The 19,574-nt window shown below is 42.5% G+C and overlaps 1 protein-coding gene across 2 annotated transcripts in view; it reads right to left on the bottom strand.

Annotated features, from left to right (window-relative positions):
* Nucleotides 1-5,080: 5,080 nt before the first annotated feature.
* Nucleotides 5,081-19,574, bottom strand: part of CSNK2A2 (casein kinase 2 alpha 2) — a 36,936-nt gene continuing 22,442 nt past the window's right edge. For both annotated transcript variants that reach the window (XM_057711720.1, XM_057711721.1), the window contains exons 6-12: nt 15,623-15,706; nt 14,714-14,824; nt 14,342-14,443; nt 13,717-13,817; nt 12,733-12,881; nt 11,200-11,293; nt 5,081-5,527 (exon numbers count right to left, since the gene is read on the bottom strand). In XM_057711720.1, coding sequence (XP_057567703.1) covers nt 11,217-11,293; nt 12,733-12,881; nt 13,717-13,817; nt 14,342-14,443; nt 14,714-14,824; nt 15,623-15,706 — 624 coding nt within the window. In that variant the 3' untranslated portion in view covers nt 5,081-5,527; nt 11,200-11,216. The remainder of the gene's footprint in view (nt 5,528-11,199; nt 11,294-12,732; nt 12,882-13,716; nt 13,818-14,341; nt 14,444-14,713; nt 14,825-15,622; nt 15,707-19,574) is intronic.

Genomic DNA, 19,574 nt, shown 5'->3' with positions numbered 1-19,574 from the left:
CCTCAGCAACTTCAGATCCATGCAGCCAATAGAGGTCCTCTTTTGTTTGGAAAGGAAAAATCTTGTTGATAGGTTGCTTCCTTCAATGATTATGCAATTAGAATGAGGTGGATGAATCAGTTTTAAAAAGTCATAAATGAAAAGAGCAGAATCTAATGAGGCAGTAAAGTGATTACAATCTGGGTAGTGCTGCAGAAGCTCAACTGATGCTAATCAGGCCATTAAAAGCTGCAGAAGAGATAAAAGTGAAGTAATTGCATGAGGTGTAAGATACGGTGTGATCTTGAGAATTCCATTACTACAAGAAGGGGCTTAGTTTGTTAACCTGCACTTTGGGTAGAACCATTGCAGAAGTAGCAAGCAATTCTGTGCCCAGCTCAGAATCTCTGACCATGAACAAATCACAGTCCTGCATTTAGACAGAATCTCTCTCCTTGGTGGGATAAGCATCAAAATACACAGAGAGATCATGGGAAGTAAATCAAAGGCATAATATCAGTAATCCATGTCATACAGGGGAATAAGTTTCTGATTATTGTGATATTTTGTTATTTAAGATATTTGAAATAGTTAACTCATTTAGAGGATTAGAGGATCTGGTACTTTGAAATTAACTGGAAATGCTTAAAGGAATTTGAAATTAGATCTGCAATTTTAAAATGCTATGAAAATTTAATTGTTTGTAAACAATGTTTAAAATATTTTGATTAAATCTCTGAGTTTAGACTTAGATATGCTAGCATTTGAATGCTTAGGAAGATTTCAGCAGATTTTAGGTCTTTCATAGTAGCTATTGGAAGTGTTTGTGCAAATCAAACAGATTAAATATGTGGTTTACTTTGACATTGTCTAAGGAAACTAGATTAAGTATGTGAGCAATATTTATGGTCTAACCTGTTAAGTTTTGAATTAACTGAGCATCAATCAAAGATTAACCAAATTAAACATCCAAATTTATATACAAAACCAACTGTGTAGTTATAACAAGATTTGTAAAGACACAAGACAAATTAGATTTTTAAATGCACAGCTTTAATCACTAAGATATTATTTAAAACACCTGGAACTGTAAGAATCCCTTTCAGCGCACAAAAGCCCTGGTCACTTGCTAAAATCCAGTGGACAGCATCTGTTCATGTCAGTCTGAGACCAGAAACTCCAAGCACCTGGCTCCTAAAGGACACAAGGGACTTGCCACACACTGTAAGGCAGAGTTTACTCTTCACCCCTCCTTGCTGATGGGAATGGGGAGGTACAGTAATGAGGTGAGGAGCTGTGCCTGGAGAATCACCCCTTAGCTGGGAGCAAAGATGGAAAAGTGCCCAAACGACTGGGGTGCTCAGCTTGCAGATGGAAGATGGTGAATCCCAGCTCCAGTGGTTATACCCAAAGATATCAGTAAAAGAGGCAGTGGCGGGCAGAAGAAGCTCCTGCTAATCTGGGAGTGAAGTTCAAAGGGCACTGTGTTGGCACCCTGCACATTATTATTACTTTTTTAAAATTTATTTTTAAACTTACATACAGTAAAATGTACTCTTTTTGGTGTAGTTTTGACAAAGGCACCAAGTTATATAACCATCGCCACATTTAGGATACAGAACAGTCCCATCACCCCCAAATTTCCTCCTGCTATCTCTCTGTAGCCACCCCCCCACCCCCCAACCTTAACCCTTGGCAAGATGGAGAACTCTGTTCCCCATCCCCACAGCTTTGCCTTTTCCTGAATGTCGTATAAATCCAATCATCCAGCCTTTCGAGACTGGCTTCTTCACTGAGCACACTGCGTTTGAGATGCACGTTATTTTAAAAGTGTGTAGAATATTCTGCAAAGGGCTGCTCATCCATTCCACTGCCCAGCCTCCTCTGGCCAGGGATACTTTCAAACATTCACCAGTCCTCTGCATGGTTACTTTTGAAGCCTTCCCCATAGCATTTCAAACATTAAAAGGCAGCCATTTTTCATATTTAATTTTTTTCCCCGTAATTTTTTAAAAAAGAACTCTAGAATTTGCTTCTGAAATTATTTTATTATTCTGTGATTGTCTGTGATTCTTCACTAATTATGAGAAAAATATTTTTAAAAGCAAATACTGGGGGACTTCCTAGGTTGCACAGTGGTTAAAAATCCGCCTGCCAATGCAGGGGACACGGGTTCGGTCCCTACCCCAGGAAGATACCACATGCCGAGGAGCCTGTGTGCAACTATTGAGCCCATGTGCCGCAACTGCTGAAGCCCACGCACCTGGAGCCTGTGCTCCACAAGAGAAGCCACCACAATGAGGAGCCCACGCACCACAATGAGGAGTACCCCCTGCTCGCCCCAACTAGAGAAAGCCCATGTGCAGCAACGAAGACCCAACACAACCAATAATAAATAAATAAATAAATTTATTTATTAAAAAAGAAAAGAAGCAAATACCAGGGACTTCCCTGGTGGTGCAGGGGTGGGTAAGGGGCCTGGATTTGACCCCTGGTCAGGGAACTAGATCCCACATGCATGCCGCAACTAAGAATTCACATGCCACAACTAAGGAGCCCAAAAGCTGCAACTAAGGAGCCTGCCTGCTGCAATGAAGACCAAGTGCAACCAAATAAATAAATTAAAACAAACAACAAAAAGTAAATACTGAATTTTCAGTTCACAGGACCGGAGAGACATTTAGTTACATTTATTAAGTTTTTATTTTGCAACGTTCTTATGTTAGAGCCAACACCCTTTTTTCAAGTCTCAAATATTCTGTAGGTCCCCGGAAAGCTCATAGACCTTTGGCACCATGATCCAGGTGCCTGACAGAGCCCCACAAAATTTCCATAGCTAAAGGCATCATGGTGCCAACCTAAATCAGCGAGAGAAGGGAATGGAAGACTGCTTTTTCTGAATCATAACAATGCCCTTCCTAAAAAAAGGAAAAAAAAATATGGCACAGTAATTCTTTTTTAAGATTTTATCTCACAAACATACAGACTGTGTAAAAATATATGTGCAAATTTGTTCATTGCAGCAATCCTGGTAACAGTACTGGTAAGAGTCTATCCACAAGGGATTGCTTCAACTGTGGTACATTACACAATGGAATGCTATACAGCCATGAAAAGGGGTGAGGTAGATCTATACATGCTAGCAGTAAAACTTTCCCAACTAAGTGAAAGCACAAGTTGCAGAAAAAGAATGTAAAATTTGACTACCTTTCTGTAAAATAAAAATCATTATAATTTAAAAATGTTAGTAAATGCATAGGAAAAAATCAAAAGATATATGCCAAATTTAACTGTGGTTTCCTCCAAGGGAGGAAAGTGTTTTTGTATGTGTGGGTATGTGGTTAGGGGGACGTTTTCATTATTCACTTTTATGTAACATTTGAATTTTTTGCCATGAGCATATATATTACTTTGGTAATCAGGAAAAGTCAATAAATATTACTTTAAACAACCCAAACACAAGCTATCGAAAGATGTGAACTGATGCTCTGAATTTCCAAGCACATTGTGGATGAGCTTCAGACTGTTCTTGGGCTAGTGGGTTCCTTGTCGCCTTCTTTCAAGGCCAAAACAACCTAAGCAAAAACTCCTCCTTGCCCTTCTTTCTACAACCAAGCACTCTCCCAACCAACAATGATTATCCACAAAACCCAAGCTTATCTTGGTTGAGAGGTTTCTGGAAAATAAGACTTTCCCACTGGTTGAGAAGGGAAACTGGATAAAGCTAGCGTTCTGAAGAGACTCTCCCTGTCGGGGAAGGCCCTCAAACGCCAGCGGGTCAACACGGTGATAACATGCTACATAGATTAACACGCACATATGAAGTACCATGTTCATAGCAGTTTCATGGATGTGCCCATTAAAACAAGGTATAGAAATGCTGTCTCAGAGATATGGGAGGCCAACAGTTTACAGAGCCTTGAGTCAAAACGGGCCTCATGGGAGAGACCGCTTGAGAACATGAGGCTGGTGATGGAGCTGGAAAGGACCAAGTCTATCCATTCGGTGTCCTGTCAGCTGGTGGTTGGCCTGCGGGCCCTTGCTTGCTGGTGTCTGGGGCAGACATAGTCTTGAGCTCCCACACCTGAAGAATGGCTTGAATATGACAGGAGCTGGTCCAAGGGACACTGACGTCGTGGTGGCCCTGAGGGGCCTCTTTGCTTTCCCCCCATAACTGCTTCAAAAACTGTGGGTGTCCACACCTGGGTTCCCATAGTCACCTGTTCAGGATAAGCAGCAGAGAAGACAGGAGAAGGGATGTTGCGCAGACCAGTGGCTTTTGTGGAGAACTAGCGGGCACCCCATTCAGCCGCCCGGGTGTCGGGTCTGCCCGCCGCTTCTGCTCTACAGGCAGTGGGAGGACGCAGGCCTCAGCCAGACACAGGGCTGGGCAGCCACCAGGTTGTTGCTTTCGCCTCCTGCGGCACAGCTGTCCTGGGAGGGGAAGACTGAGGGTGCCAGGGAAGCTCATTTGTAAAACAGGTTTTGTTTCCTCACTTAACAGACACACGTGGTGCTTTTATTCAACCCTCTTTCACCTTTGAGTGGGCTGCTTCTCCTCCCAGTTCACGGGAGCTTCAGGATGCTCTGAACCCCCGACTCGACCCCTTCCCCACCTTGGGGCAGCAGACTCAACCAGCTTGCAAGGCAAGATGCTTTTTTTGGAGGGGGGTGTGGGGAGGGGGGTGGGATTAGGAGGTGGAATGGAACATGGCAACACACAGAGGGAAAGCAAAGGGGCTAAGGCAGCTTCCTGAGTTCACTAGAGGTGACATTTACCTACCATCTAGACGGTTGGGTGACTCACCTGCTTTGGAAGGAGGGGTCCAGGGAGATGAACGTGTTCAAGGCAAGGCCCGGCTTTCCTGGCTGGCCAAGTCTGCTGGAATCACCTGCGGCCCCCACTGCCAGGACTGGTTCACATACCTCTTCAACTTCTCATCTCTGTCAAGAGCATCCTGGAAACTGCCTTCCTTACCTCTGGGACTGGCCCTCTTCCGTCTGGCTAGAACCGGGCTCAAATGCTCTTCTATCTCACTCAGTCCTCTGTGGCCATGGGTCGCGTTTAACGGCCCCTTTTGCACTGAAAACGCTCCATACGTTTCTTTTAAAACCTTTTATTCAATAATATATACTTTTAAAATTATAATATGTAACCGCCCGTCATGCCATATATGCCCCATGCCCCCACTGGAGTCTGTGGTCGGCTAGTTAACGTGACCTGCTGGAAAAACAGGCGGCCACGGGGACGAGCCAGGGGCGCAGGGGAGCAACAGTAACCAACAACCATTTCGCATACCCTTCACATTTCCCATGCTTTCTGGGTCAGGAGGAAGTCAACAGGAAGCCAAAGGCGTGTGAACCTTTTACATTCGGAAGTGAGGTTTGATATACGGTGGTGGGCTGCCCTTCGGCTGGTCTAGTTCGTGCTCGCCAAACCTGCCACCGTTTTGTGTCTGCTCACGGAACGTGATCTCTCTACACACGTTAAGACGTTTGATTTGGTTCTTGTTCTGCTTATGGAAAAGTGGGAGAAACTGCAACAGACCTGGGGAGAGAGACGGGAGGAGGGGAAAGACGGCATTAATCAATCTGACCGGGAGTGAGGACAGGCCTCCACTGGCGTGTGGCTCTTCTTCTGGGGGGCGCTGGGAATAGCATACAAGCCTGACTTGCACATGGCACTTTGTGGAAAACCAGGTAAGAACTGGGTTTCAGGTTTCAAATAGTACCCTCTTCCTTCCTCCTCTGATCATCACTTACAGAGGCAGTCTTTGTCCTGGCCTTACTGTGACTGAGTCCCTCCCCTTTTCTCGAGTCCAGGATGCTGATCTAGAAGCACCAAAGCCTCTTAACTATTCTGTGCAAGTTCAGCAGCCCAGCTCCAGATCCCCAGCAGACCTGACCCAATTTACTGAGGATGTCTTGGGACCAAAAATCAGATGACTGTATCTACACGGGGAAAGGGCCCAGGCCACTAATAAAGAGCAAAAACGGAGCTCAAATATTTTTAACTTGCCCCCTGGAAGTGGCTGTCTGGCATGGCCTGAAAACCTCGTTCCTCCCTCCATGTCCAACACAGAGGAGTGGGTGGTGAGACGCCAAAAGAATTCTAGAAGCAGCAGCTCAGAATGGTACCACAGCAGGGTACCGACAGAAGGGACAATGTACCTAGGAAGCTGTCACACAGAAACATTTCATGACCCAAACTTTCTTTGGGTACAGGAAGGGTTCTACTGCTTAGCATTTGAGCAAGGCTGCATGGTGCATAAGGTTAAGGAATGACTCTTCAGCAAATGATTTTCAAACTTCCAACTCCACAGAGGGATCAGTGAGAAGGGAACGCACGAATGAAAGACTCCACCACCTGCCAAACAACAGAATGTGCCCACCTGTGTTGCAAGGAATGGGGCTGGGGAGAGGTTTTCATAAATGCAGAACACTCTGCCAAAGGTGAAAGTTGCAGTGAAACGGTCAATCCCAAGCAGCAGGTTCTGAGTGGCACAACTCAGAAGCAAGTACCAAGAAACAGAACAATCCCCACACCACCCTAGTCCCACCACTTCTGCTAAAGGAAAGTCTTCGTGCCAAGGTGATTAACTGCGACCACCCACCCACACAACTTCCCAGCTCAAGGTTTATTCCTCCTCTCCCCCAAGAGACAGGAAATACAAGCTTAAGTTCCTCATAGCAGTGGCTTGTCTCCCACTTGGGAAGGCTGGTGATTATCAACATTTTTATTTATGAAAACAGGATTTAACATGGCATTTTTCTTTCCTCTAAAGGGCAGCAGCACATAAATCATACATCAGTCATCCAGTGATACAAAGAGGTGGTCAATTGTGTCTGAAGTAGTCATTAGCAAAGGATCACAACCCAGGCAGTGTTGCTTTTCTGCAAACAGAAGGAAAGAGTCGGCTCCATGGTTCTTGAAGATTTATCCAAGCTTTCCACTGCGTGTCAAGATTTCTGTCCCAACCTCTTAGTCACCATTTACAGCAAGAAAAGCCAGCAAGTGCAAAACTGTTAATTTATTGATTCAATGAACTTTAAAACCAAAAAAAACAAAAAAACAAAAAAAAAAACCCAACAAAACAAAAAACCAATCCCCAATACATGCAGTTCAGGATTAAGTATCACATTTGTAGCACATTGTTGAGTCTCTACACAAAAGTATGCATCACCTGTATAATCCCGTCACATCACTCCCCCCAGCCTCTACAATACCTGGTTGGGGTCATTTTCATTGACATATCCATATAGCTCCAAAGCATACGTTATTACTAGTTTTCTTAAGCCAGATGTTTCCTCGCCACCTACCCTCCCCTCACCCCACCCCATGGTTAGTTTTAACAGCAAGATGTCACTCAGTCTTAGATTTATTAAGCTCGCTGACAAGCTTTGGCTTCTTGTGTGCTCATATGGACCCTGCTTTTGCTTTTGGGCTTATATCTCAATGGCCTTGACTCTGATCAGTTACCATCCACTCCTATTAATTTGTAGGAGGGAAATCTGCTTTTTCCTACGAGTGCTCGTGCAGTAACACAGGTTCCTAAACGAATCATTAATCTGAACTGGCATTAAAGGAGACTGTCAACAGGGCTCTCTCTTTCAATGCATATATAAAAGTTCTTCCAATTGTTTGTGTCCCAAAATAGTTTTGCTTCCATCCTCATCAAAGCAGCACCTGGGAGAAGCTAAGTCATTTCCCTGAGTAGGTGTAGACTGAGACCCATGGCTGCGGGCTCTCTCTGGGACTCAGCATCTGCCTTGAGAGCACCACCTTGCAGTCCCACTGAAACCAATCCTGGGGGCAGTGCCCATCTCAGGGCACGTTCCAGAACTTCAACTTTGTGTTCCCTTGCTTTGTTCCCTCAAGAAGTCATGTTCCCTCACCTCAGTATCTACCTTTCAACTGTTTTTACTGATTCCCTTTCTTCTTTTAACAGCCCTCTCTCCAGGCCTCTCTCCCTGCCACCAAGGACTACAAGCTCTTTCGTCCCCTCTCATCAATCAGCTGGAGAATACCTTCCTTCTCTGCAAGGGAATCTATACGCTTTGAGCCTCATGAGTACCCACGGGCTGGAGAATGCCTGTGAGGCGACCCAGTGGTGACTGATGTTCATGTGCCTCACAGAACTGGCACTGGCACTCCTCTAAGTGGTATGAAGACCTGGGCATGCTTGGTCTGCGTTATACACTCACTGGCTTCTCCCACCTGGTCACCTACCACAGGGCTAGGATAGTTTAGGGGCAGGTCAGCTAATAGGACCCCAGGGAGAGTGAACTGCAAGCAAACCTGATGAAAACATTACCACTTCATCAGTTCTGCTCTCACTATGGGACTTCTCAGCTGAAGCAAAACCTTGCAGTTCTGCTCACTTGTGGCCAATAACCTCTCATACACCGATCTGTATTTGGCACAGGAACCTTCTGTTCTCACCATTCCAGGTCTATGTTCTTGAACATAGGCAGTACCTGAGATGACAGTGTAACACTACCCTGTTCCCCACATTTTTTGCTTTTCTTTAGGAAATAAGTCCTTATCATAGGCACTTTTAACCTGTTATAAGGTAATGAAGCAAACAAAACGTCTAATGAAAATTACTGAGATGAATTTAAGAAATAATATGTTAACCGAAAAGGATACTGGGTGGGTAAATCTACCATAGCTTTGTCTAAAGATAAGATTAGGCTCACGCACACTCACACACACACACACACGCATGCTCTCACCCCTCTTTTGGAATACTCTAAGACTGCCTCCTTACTCTAAAATCCCAGGGGAGCTAGGTCCATCTGGACACAAAATGGTTTTGGAGATACGTAAAAAAAGAAAGGTCTGGACTAGACTCAGTTCAGTTTGGGAAAGAACCACCCACAGTCAGTCAGCCAAAAGTTGGGTGTCAAGACCAGACTCAGAAAGGAGTGAGCATTTTAAACTCAATCATGCTGTATGTCTAAGGCATGAAGAGAGGTAAAAAGTATAGGTGGTGGAAAAGTAAACTGTATGCATAAAACGGAAGAATTACTCCTTTGCCAAGCTGCAGTCACAAAACCCAAGCACAGGCAGGTGAGCTGTGTCTGCACCTACTACATCATGACCAGAGGAGAGAGAGGCAGAAGTCAGTCACCTGACTCTTCTCCAGCTGGTTTTATTGCCTCTGGGGGGACCCAAGAGAAAGAAATGGGGTTACTACTTCACCAAAACCCTCCAGTAAGCTTCCCCTGCTTGGTCCAGACAGACAACTTAAAAAAAAAAAAAAAGAAGGGTGGGGGGAGGGAATGGGTGACAAAGGAGGAGATGGGTGGGGCAGGAAAGACACACAGTGGCACATCTCCCTGATAAATAATAACCAACAGTTCGGTGTTGCCTAGAAGGGCACACGAGAAGGCTTTTGATAATCCAAAACAGAGTTTTGCTGCCTGACATATCAATATAAGTTCAACCAAGAGCTCCTGTCTTATTTTTGATTTTCAGGTAGAACAAATGTATACATTAATATACAGAATGTGCAATGAAGGCAGGTAGCATTGGTATGAGAACCTTAACTGAATGCATTTCCTGGCTTTGGGATCCTGTTTTACTTGTATTTTAAGTTCCTACCGACCAAATGACCAAAACAGAAATCTACATTTAGAGATAGGACCTGCTACCAATACCAATATAATTTTATTGGAATATGGAATGTAAACAGATGTTTTCAAACAATCTAACTTTATAAAAATGGCATTATTAAATAGTTAATAAAGAAATCCTAAAGTGTGATGTGATGGTAGACACCTTGAGCTCTAGCCTAGTGGGAGAGGTCCCCACAGCTGTGGTGCAGCTCTGCAGCTGGGGTCAGGGGACTGCTTGCAAACCAGGTCGATGACAAGTTCCCAGAGCGACCTCAGCCCTATTTTTTTTTTTCTTAAACAAAATATAGCTTCCTTTGCTAACGTGAAGGCTAGCACAATGGATCTCAGGCTTTGATACTTGCCCCAGCAGCCCCACTCCCTTCCCCAGGTCCCTTGTATGCGACTCTCTATGGTCGCTTGGGTTATCCGTGGCCCTGCCCACACAACTCCAGTCCCTGCAGATGAGAAAGACTTATCCTTGCCAACACATTCATGTATTACCCATCAGAGCTTAAAAACGCAGATCACTCTGATTACAGAGGGAAACTGTTTCTCATGGGGATAAAAAGGGGTAAAGGGTGGGAGGGGAGTACTTTTTATTCCCCCCACCCAATTCATCTTACCTGAATAAATTCTAAAAAGACGCTTTTTTTCCTCCCTCCCTGAAGCCTGACTTTCCAGCTTTAGTTATGGTTGTGAACAAAAAGTCTTTGTTTCAGAAATGGGCATTAGAATAGGAGCACACACAGGGATGTGCTAGGAAATGAAGTTTTCCTTAAGAGGCTGGGGGAAAAAAAGCTACATGAAAAAAACAGCAACAAGATTTTATGGTTAGGCAAATCAACAAAGGTTACAGTAAGCTCCAAGCTATGCACTTAACATCCAACGTTCGATGAGACAGATGGACCTCTCCATGGCGTCACAAGGTTTAAAGTGATGCCTCCTGACATCAAAGGGGACTCCTGTGAATGAGTGACTGCAGTTTGCTCCCAGGTGAATATACTTAGAAGAAAACTGCAGGGATGAGGTACGTTTCCCAGGGAGCTCATGTCATCAAAAAAAAAAAAAAAAAAAAAAAAAAAACAAACACATAAAACATGAATTTGTAAAAGAGCTTAGAAAAAAAAATACTGTCACTCTTTTAGTATCTCCTTTTCATAAATGAGGCTGGTGTGTCAGTACAGACTGTTGACATTTTGCTAAAACTTGAGCCTGAATCTCACCAAAGGATACCCAGACCACAGTGGAATAGATAGGAAGTCAGATATTCAGAGCTTGTTGACTTGAACAGGTTAATTCAACAGTGGTCTCCTGTTAAATAAAGGTAAATGTACAACAACTCCGAGTCTCTCATCTCCCATGCATTCCAAAGGGAGAGTCCCCTCAGATCCTCAACCATGTGCATCGTCAGGCTGCCAAACGGCAGCTCCCTGTAGACTAGTGCTGGGGAGTTTCTTTCTTTTTGACAGACTTTTAGGTCTTTACTCTTCTTTGCGTTTAGAAGGAATGGCTAGAATTTCTTTTTATCACACTGTAGTTTTCCTTCAAGGTTTGTGTTTGGTTGGTTGGTTTTATTGGCAAGCATCAATGCTGCATTACCCGTCGCTTTCCAGTCTTCATCGGGCCGCTGTGAGACCACTGGAAAGTACAGCATTATCTGCACATGGCTGGGACTGCTCCTTCACCACGGGGTCTGCAAGAAAACAGGAGGACAGTCAGCAGAGGCAGGGCTGGCCAGTGCCGGGGGAGAACACCATGACAGACCCAACCTTCTTCCACAGTGAGATACAGACACAGGCTGCCAGGAAGTCAGGGTCAGGAGGGCAACAGAAATGACAGACACTGAGAAATGGTCAGGGGAAATGCTCTGAGAGTCAATTCAGATACTTCTTCAGAGTACAAGTTCAACTGCTGAGATGCAGGGAAAAGAAAGGCACAGAAGCACCCACTTCCCACTGTTCAAAATTCCTGCTAATTTTCTTATGTGTTATTTCCCTTGACTACTAACAGCATATCCAACTCGCAATACCTTCAAAGCATGTGTGATAGATAATAAACACTTTGGAGGAAAGGGTGAATAAAAGGAGCCATTAGAAGATCTATCCATCTTAAGCAAGTCTAAAAATTTTTTTTTACGGAAGTATATATTATGTATTCAGAAAAGTAGACAGATCATGGTTTGCATAATATAAACATCAGTGTTCCTAATTCCAACGAACTCAGAGTGTAAAAATAGCTTTCTGTGACAGAATCTGGAGAGAGGACATCCACTTGTACTTGTCTGAAGTTTGGAAGCATGAAGGGTAAGACCTTTTAAGTCTGCTGTGTACTAATGCTTATGGGCTAGCAGGTTCAAGGCCACAGAGCGATGTATTCTTCAGGCAAGATTTAGTTAATCCCCAGAGGGGAAAACAAGGAGCAGGAAAGACAGCGCACTGGTCAAGCAAGAGATAGGCTGAAAGTTCTCTTCTCACTTCAGAGAGAAAACTGAGACAGGTCATTTCACCGCCCTCACTCTCAGTCTCCTCTGTGACTGGACTAAATGACCGCACACTGCCTATGATGAGAGGAAAGTCTGGGACACACTTTATCACTGGAGAGAACCACATGCACGCAGACCGATAATCAACCACAGAAAATGAACACACACATACTTCAAAGTGAGACCTAAGAAGTCAGTAATTCAGATAGGATTTTAGTGAGGTCCTTCCATCCCTGCTTTCCTTTCCTCAAGTTCCTTGTATTTATTTCCTTCTTTAAAAATAGGCTAAAGTCACCTTATTACTTTCAACAAATCACTTGTGTTTTTTTTTTTTGAGGGGAAAAAAATCTTTAACTAGGTTTCCACACAAATGTATGTGTTTGAAAACAAAACTTTAGATATTTGTGATCTATCAACTCAGGGTCACGCTCAATGGTCAAACAGACCAGACTCAAGGGAACTACAGCAGTGAACAAGCAAACACCTTTGGGCTTCAAGAAACAGATCTACAGAGGTGTTTCAAGAGTCTAGAACTAATGAGGCCAAATCTCAAGTATGATTCATCCAAATACCCAGAATTCTCTTGTCTGGCCTCAAAGACAAAGGGGAGAAGAATTTCCCTTTGACAAATCAGGCCCCTGGAGACTCACAGAAGTATGGGTGCTCCATGGCCTCTTTGGCAGTCAGTCTCTGTTGATGGTCATATCGCAGAAGTTTGTCCAGAAGATCTAGGGCCTCAGGGCTGACGAGGTGTCTGTTCTCACTATGGATAAAATTTTCCCAGCGTTTCCGTGAATGTCTGAGAAGAAAAGGAAAGCATTAACATTCTGAGGTTAAATTTGACAAGAATCCTTACATGTTAGGGCTAAAGCCAACAAAGTCTTTGAACACTGCACTGATTACAAGCTCATTAAATCTCATTCTTATTGGTACCTGCCCCCCGCACCCCCCCCCCATAGTTATGACCACAGCATCCTCAAACAAAACAGTGCTCTGTGACTGATATGTAGAATTAAAACATCTACATCTGATTTAAAATTTGTGGAACCTTTCTAGATAATTTTTTATGCCCCAGGCTTTTAGTCAATTCTGGGTAAGGCATGGGGGGAGCTGAGTAATCTTTATTGTTCAGCAGATATATTTAGAGAGCTTGCCTCAGAAACATGGAGGGTCCATAAAATTACTGTCTGCAAATTGTCAACACAACACTTACTTTTCAACACTATTGTACTGCATCTGAAAATATGCTTTAAAATTTGCTCCCTTACAGAAAATCCATTACACAGAACAGGCCAAAACTATAAATCTCTTATTCAAAGAAGAATCACAGCTTTCGAAGATTTTTCCATTAAAATAGGCATACGCTGTACCAGAAAGCTTTTCTCAGTAGCATAATTTTGTCTTCCATTTTCTATTGATAAAGAGGTTATCTCTTAGAAAGATGAAGTGATTAGAAGACATATGTAAACAATGCCCAAACATCTCAAGTTAAAAAAATACATGGGGGAGAAAAAGAATATTTCAATTTTGATATAATTAGAAAGCAGAAGCTTTAGAAAGTGATTTCAGCTAACCTTTTCACTTCTGAAATGGGGTAAAGTAAGACCCTCTCTCTCTCTCTCTCTCTTACTTACTGTCCCAGGATATCGTTGAAGTGCGGATCTAGGTCTATGTGATACTTCTTCAGATACCCATACAGCTCATCTGTACCCAGAACCTTGGCGATGCGAACAAGCTGAAACACAAAACAAACTGACCAAATCACTGAGCACAGAACTCACTGCAAGCCCTCGGGGATGCTGGACCAAGGAATTAGGAGACTTCCCCGTCACTGAATTTCCAGGGAACAGATATAGATCTGAGCCCGGGGTGGACAGGCAGCAGATTCGCAGATATGAAGTTCACATGAATGCAAATTTCCAAAATGCCTTTAAAATGATAACACAACTTATGACAATAATCTTTTAGAAGCTGATGATTATGGGGATATAGAATCTAATGACTAGAATCTTCTTTTATTAGACAAGGAGGTACTTGGCTTCCTCACAGACACCACTTAGAAGTTGGGCATAACACAGCACTGTCTGTCTCTATCTTTGGGGACCGCAGACAAGATTCTGTGAAATTCTTTCCCCTGAAGAGAAGGTCATATGCAGATACTGAGTGATATTTAGTGGCTCAAGGACAGCACTCCTATCAAGATGCTGTTTTCTTGGCATCTGCCCCCAAATGGATGGGAGCCCGATGAGGTTTGCTCACCTGGTCATAGTTATCCTGTCCATGGAAGAAGGGCTCCTTTCGAAAGATCATGCTCGCTAACATACAGCCCAAACTCCACATATCCAAGCTATAATCATACATCTGAGGAAATAAACACAACCAGGTAGTCATTTTTCTGACCTGAGTGTCTAGGTTTCTAGTCTTCGGATGACCTCTGCAGATTTTTTAAATTGAAAGCCAAAAAAAAAGTAGCCAAGAAAAGTCCATGATTATCATCATTTTGGGGTAGAACAAAGACTAGATTTTAAATGTATCCAAATTGACTACATAAAAACCAGGAAAAAGAAAAAGCCAGGAAAAACCCTAAGCAAATGTGAAAAGCACCCAGAGGTGCTTCACTAGCAATTTTACCTGATAGTCCACAAGGAGCTCTGGTCCCTTGAAGTACCTGGAAGCTACACGGACATTGTACTCCTGGGCGGGATGATAAAATTCCGCCAGGCCCCAGTCTATCAGTCGCAGCTATAAATACGACAGAAATAAAACATGTGAAAGGAGTGTCTTCAGATGCCTGTGTCTTACAAGAAGGCCACATCCCATTAGATAACAATTACTTGGCTACATAAAAAATGTTAGCAAGTTCACTGGCTAAAAAGGTATACTTTTTTTTTCTTTTTCTTTTCTGCAATGATAAAATTTTTACAAAATGGAGTTCTCAAAAGGAAGTGTTATCTGAGAAAACATTATTTCTTCATTTTTAATACTGAATAATAAATCCACTTATTCAGACTCCTTTATTCAACTTAATTAAATGGTATACTTTTCAGCAACTAAGAGGTCATTTCTAGAGTAGAGCACCTGGAATCTTATTTGCTTTTTCTTTTTTACTCCAGGACTGAAGCACTGCTCTAGCTTCTCATCAACACTAGTTGATTCATTTACTCACCCCTCAGGGACAATCAGAACTGAGTATCAAAAACAGGAGGGACCCAAGTGTACTTTTAAGGCCAGGCAGATTGGTCTGAGGGTCATTAAGAAAGGAAGTAAAAATCACCAGCTCTAGTTTCTGTCTTGAGGCCCTCCAGAAAATCATGACCGACATAAACAAGTGACTACAGTCAGGGTCAGCTGTCTAGTTTCCTTGTGTACTAAGCTTATGCGAAGTAGAAACCAACACTGGAGACTGGAGAAATAACAATATCGCAAGTCTGCCAAAGAAAACAGCATGCGTCTTCAGAAACCACCTAGGTACTGGCCAGAGTTTTGGTCGACCCTAAGCCTTCCAATGAAAGGCTTTTTGCTGCCTGGCTGTAATGGTACCTTTTTCTGTTGGTGATCTATCATGACATTGTGAGGTTTCACATCCCTGTGCATGATTCCCTTGCTGTGGCAGTAATCCAGAGCCTATTAGATAAGAAAGCACAGAGAAAAGTAAGCAAACCCTCTACCACCCCCCCAATGCAAGCATATTCTTTTTTTTTTTTTTTGGTGATTCTAAAAGCTTTTATTGAGCATGATCAAATTTGTAAGCTTCATAGGGATGGACATCATATTTATAAATGTCCTTCTGTAAGTGCTACCACAGATGTGAAATTCTTGACCATAATATTGTCTTTGAAAATGTTAAACTGAGAATTCTGTTAACATGTTTAAAGAACTGGCATATTATATTACTGCAAGAGATTTGATTTTCAGCATTTGCAAGCATATTCTTGTTTGTTTGTGACAGCTTGATCTGAACACAGTCTCCCAAGGGGCAACCTTACTGTCTGTAACAAAAGAGAAAAAACATGCTTTAGAAGGCACCCCTCCTTGCTCTCTGAGCACACTATGCTGGCAGCTGGTAGAAAGGGGGCTGTGGAGAGGACGCCAAGGGCTATGATGAAGGTTTCTTTAAAAGGCGGAATGATATACTTTAGGCACTCCTCTCCTATCTGCAGCTGGCGGGATTTAGAAATCATACATTAATCTGTTGGTCTAATTTGATGTGTTTAAAATCAGATCTAGGAACCACACCGGAGTCACTTCTCATATTAGTTCAAACAACATCCAAAGAGTACATGTGTACATGAAGAATGACATCCAAATATAGCTGCAATATGACTTGTCTTCTAGATAAGTGTCTCATGTGGGTTTTCTAGATTAACATGTATGCTAATATTAGTATTTTCCTTAAAAATAATCCCTGAGCCAGTTGGTCTTTAAGAATTGTATTGACTCTAAGGGAGAAAATTGCTTCCTATAAGATTGTTGATATGCAGCTAAGATTATAAATGTACAAGTCAATGATTTTTTAGTAAATTCCTCAAGCTATGCCACCATTACCAGTTTTAGAACTTTGTCCTCATCCCAAGAATTTCCCTTAAGCCTGCTTGCAGTCAGGCCCCAATCCAACTCCCTCCCCACTCCTTCCCTCCCCTCTCTTCCCAATCACTGCTCTACCACCTGTTGCTACAGATTTGCCTTTTCTAGACAGTCATAAAATGAATAATACAATATACAGTACTTTATCTTCTTTCATGCAGCATACTGTTTCTAAGATTCATGTTGCTTTTTTCCTTGCTGAGTAGTATTCCAGCATAAATATACTAGTCGACAGACATCTGGTTTGTTTTTACTTTTTGGCTATTATGACTAATGCTACTTATGAACATTCATGTACAAGTTTGAGAGGACACACATTTTCATTTCTCTTGGGTAGATTCCTAAGGGTGGAAGTACTGGGTCGTATGTACATTTACATTAAACTTTTAAAGAATCTGCCTAATTGTTTTCCAAAGTGGCTGCACCATTTTACATTCCCATCAGCAACCTATCAGAGGGTTCCAATTTCTATACATTCTCCCTAACACTTGCTATTATCTTTCTGATTACAGCCATTCTAGTGGGTTCGAAGAGGAATCTCATTGTGGTTTTGATTTGTATTTCCCTAATGACTGATCAAGTTGTACATCTTTTCATATACTTTTGGGCCATCCCATATCTTCTTTGGACAAATGTTGACTCAAATCTTTCACCCATTTCTTATTTAGGTTAAAAGTTTGTTTTTTGTTTTAAATAATATAAAACTTTGCTCCTAAATCTCCCTTTTCTAACATAATAACTATTTTCATAAATTTCAATGTTGGGCCCACTGGCTTGTCTTAAAAAGCACTTGAAGCCTACATGAGTCTCATAATATACTTGAACAGTGACAGCAACCCATGATCTTTTGGTACCTACTATGAGCTTCGCACTGAGAGCTCTCGCAAGGTGGAGTTTTCCATGGGACAAGATTAGGGTTTCTCAAAGTCAGCACTGTTGACATCTGGGACCAGATAATTCTTTGTTGCGGGGAGTGGTCCTGTGTATTATAGGATGTTCAGCAGAATCCCTGGCCTCTACCCACAAGATACCAGTAATATCCCTCCAACTGTGACAACCAAAAATGGTTCGAGACATTGCCAAGTGTCCCCTGAGGGACAAAGTTAACCTGGTGGAGAATCACTGGACTAGACTAGCAAGGGCACTGTACTAGGCAAGTTTACATGGAAGGGAATAAATGTAAGCCAGAGAATGATCCAGAGAACCAGCATTCCAAGAATAAGAAACTTCTGCTTTCCCCAGACACGAAGGGGTATACCGTGTATGATGCTTTTCATATGAAGGTCAAGAACAGACAAAACTAAACTGTGGTGGTAGAGGTGAGAATATAATCTATGCAAGTAGAGAAAACAGTCTATATCTGCACTTTCCTATATGGTAGCCACTAGCCACATGAGGCCACAGAACGCTCGAAATGTGACTCAAGAACTGAATTTTTTATTTTACTTAAATAGCTATTTTCAGACAGTAGCTGCTATATTGGACAGCATAGTTCTGTCAATGTGGGTGAAGGTTTCACACATGAAAAAATCAAAAAACTATACCGTTAGGATTTATTCACTTCATCTATGTAGGCTCTACTTCAATTTAATTTTCTGTCTTGTTTTATACCAACAGTGGTACCAAGATTCCACAGGGGCTCTGTGGCAGTGCTGTAGGCTACCAGGGCTCCTGAGGACACACCTCCCTAAACCTGAATCAGGAGCTTGGACTTGGTGGCAAGCCTCAGCAAGTCATCAAGCAATCATTACAGTCCTCAGCCTCAGTTCCTTCCACATTTCCTACATTCCCTCTTCCCCATTCCTGTTTTTTTTTTTTCTTTTCTATGAGAAAATTTAGGAAGTGTTGATTGTTATTCTGCCTAGTCTTTGTCCAAAGGAATAAACTAATTAGGACCACAGTATCTGAGGTGTGAAAAATACCTGACGAAAGCAAAGGCTAAGCAAACACAGTAAGGGAATAAATTCTTTTTGCTGCTAGTCAGATTCCCTGTGGAGTTACTGATTGCTTTTAAATTTCTTGGGGAATTATTTCAGTTTAAAAATCTGATCGTTTCTGACCATTGAGCATGAAACACGTTTTTCAAGTTTCATCTGGGGTTCTCTGCCTCATTAGCACAAAGTATGCCCCCATCGCATAGCTGCTACCTCCAGAAGGCAGACAGGGCATCAGACACTGACACTGGAATTACCAGCCTGTGAAGACCTGTATCACTGGGAGCTGTTACCTGATCTAAGGACAACTGCACTAGGTTATATATGTTACCTCTGGTGTGCTAGCTAACCACAAAATCTTAATACCTTTCTTAAAAAAAAAAAAAAACCAACTGTGAGATCTGGATTGCTGCTCTCATGGAGTGAATGCCTGGGATTTTCTGAGAAGCACCTCCAGGAAATATGCTAGCCTGACAGTTCACAGCACCACGGCAGCAAAAACCTCAGCTCACCAAGGCCTTCCATTCTAGCCCGGAGGGGATATGAAAAAAGGTAGAAAAGTGCGATAAACCAAGCTCTACTTTCTTCACCTTTCTGATCTTAATGACAAAAGAAAGACCCATTTACCATGAGTGAATCTACCACCTTGGCTAGAATGACAAATAGTCTGTGTAAGTGCTTGTAAGAAAACACACTCACTTCACAGAGTTAGTTCTTCAAATTCCCATTCCCTAAAGCTTAAGCCTTAATTTAACTTGTATTTTGTTTGAGCAACTGTTCACATCCCATCAAAACTCCATCTTGGCAATTTTCTTCAATAATACAAATACCTTAGACATCTTTACATTCTTTCAGAGTTTCTTAAATTGAGATCCATGCATTCCACCCTAAAACTTCATGTAATGCTATATGTATATTTTTACATGCACTGGCAGTGGGGGGTGGGTGGGTGCGGTTCATAGCTTCCATTAGAT

The sequence above is a fragment of the Hippopotamus amphibius genome, chromosome 16 (genome assembly GCF_030028045.1).
Source record: "Hippopotamus amphibius kiboko isolate mHipAmp2 chromosome 16, mHipAmp2.hap2, whole genome shotgun sequence".
Classification (NCBI taxonomy): Eukaryota; Metazoa; Chordata; class Mammalia; order Artiodactyla; family Hippopotamidae; genus Hippopotamus; species Hippopotamus amphibius.
The sequence above is the reverse complement of the archived record's forward strand: the minus strand, read 5'-3'. Positions and strand labels throughout refer to the sequence as shown.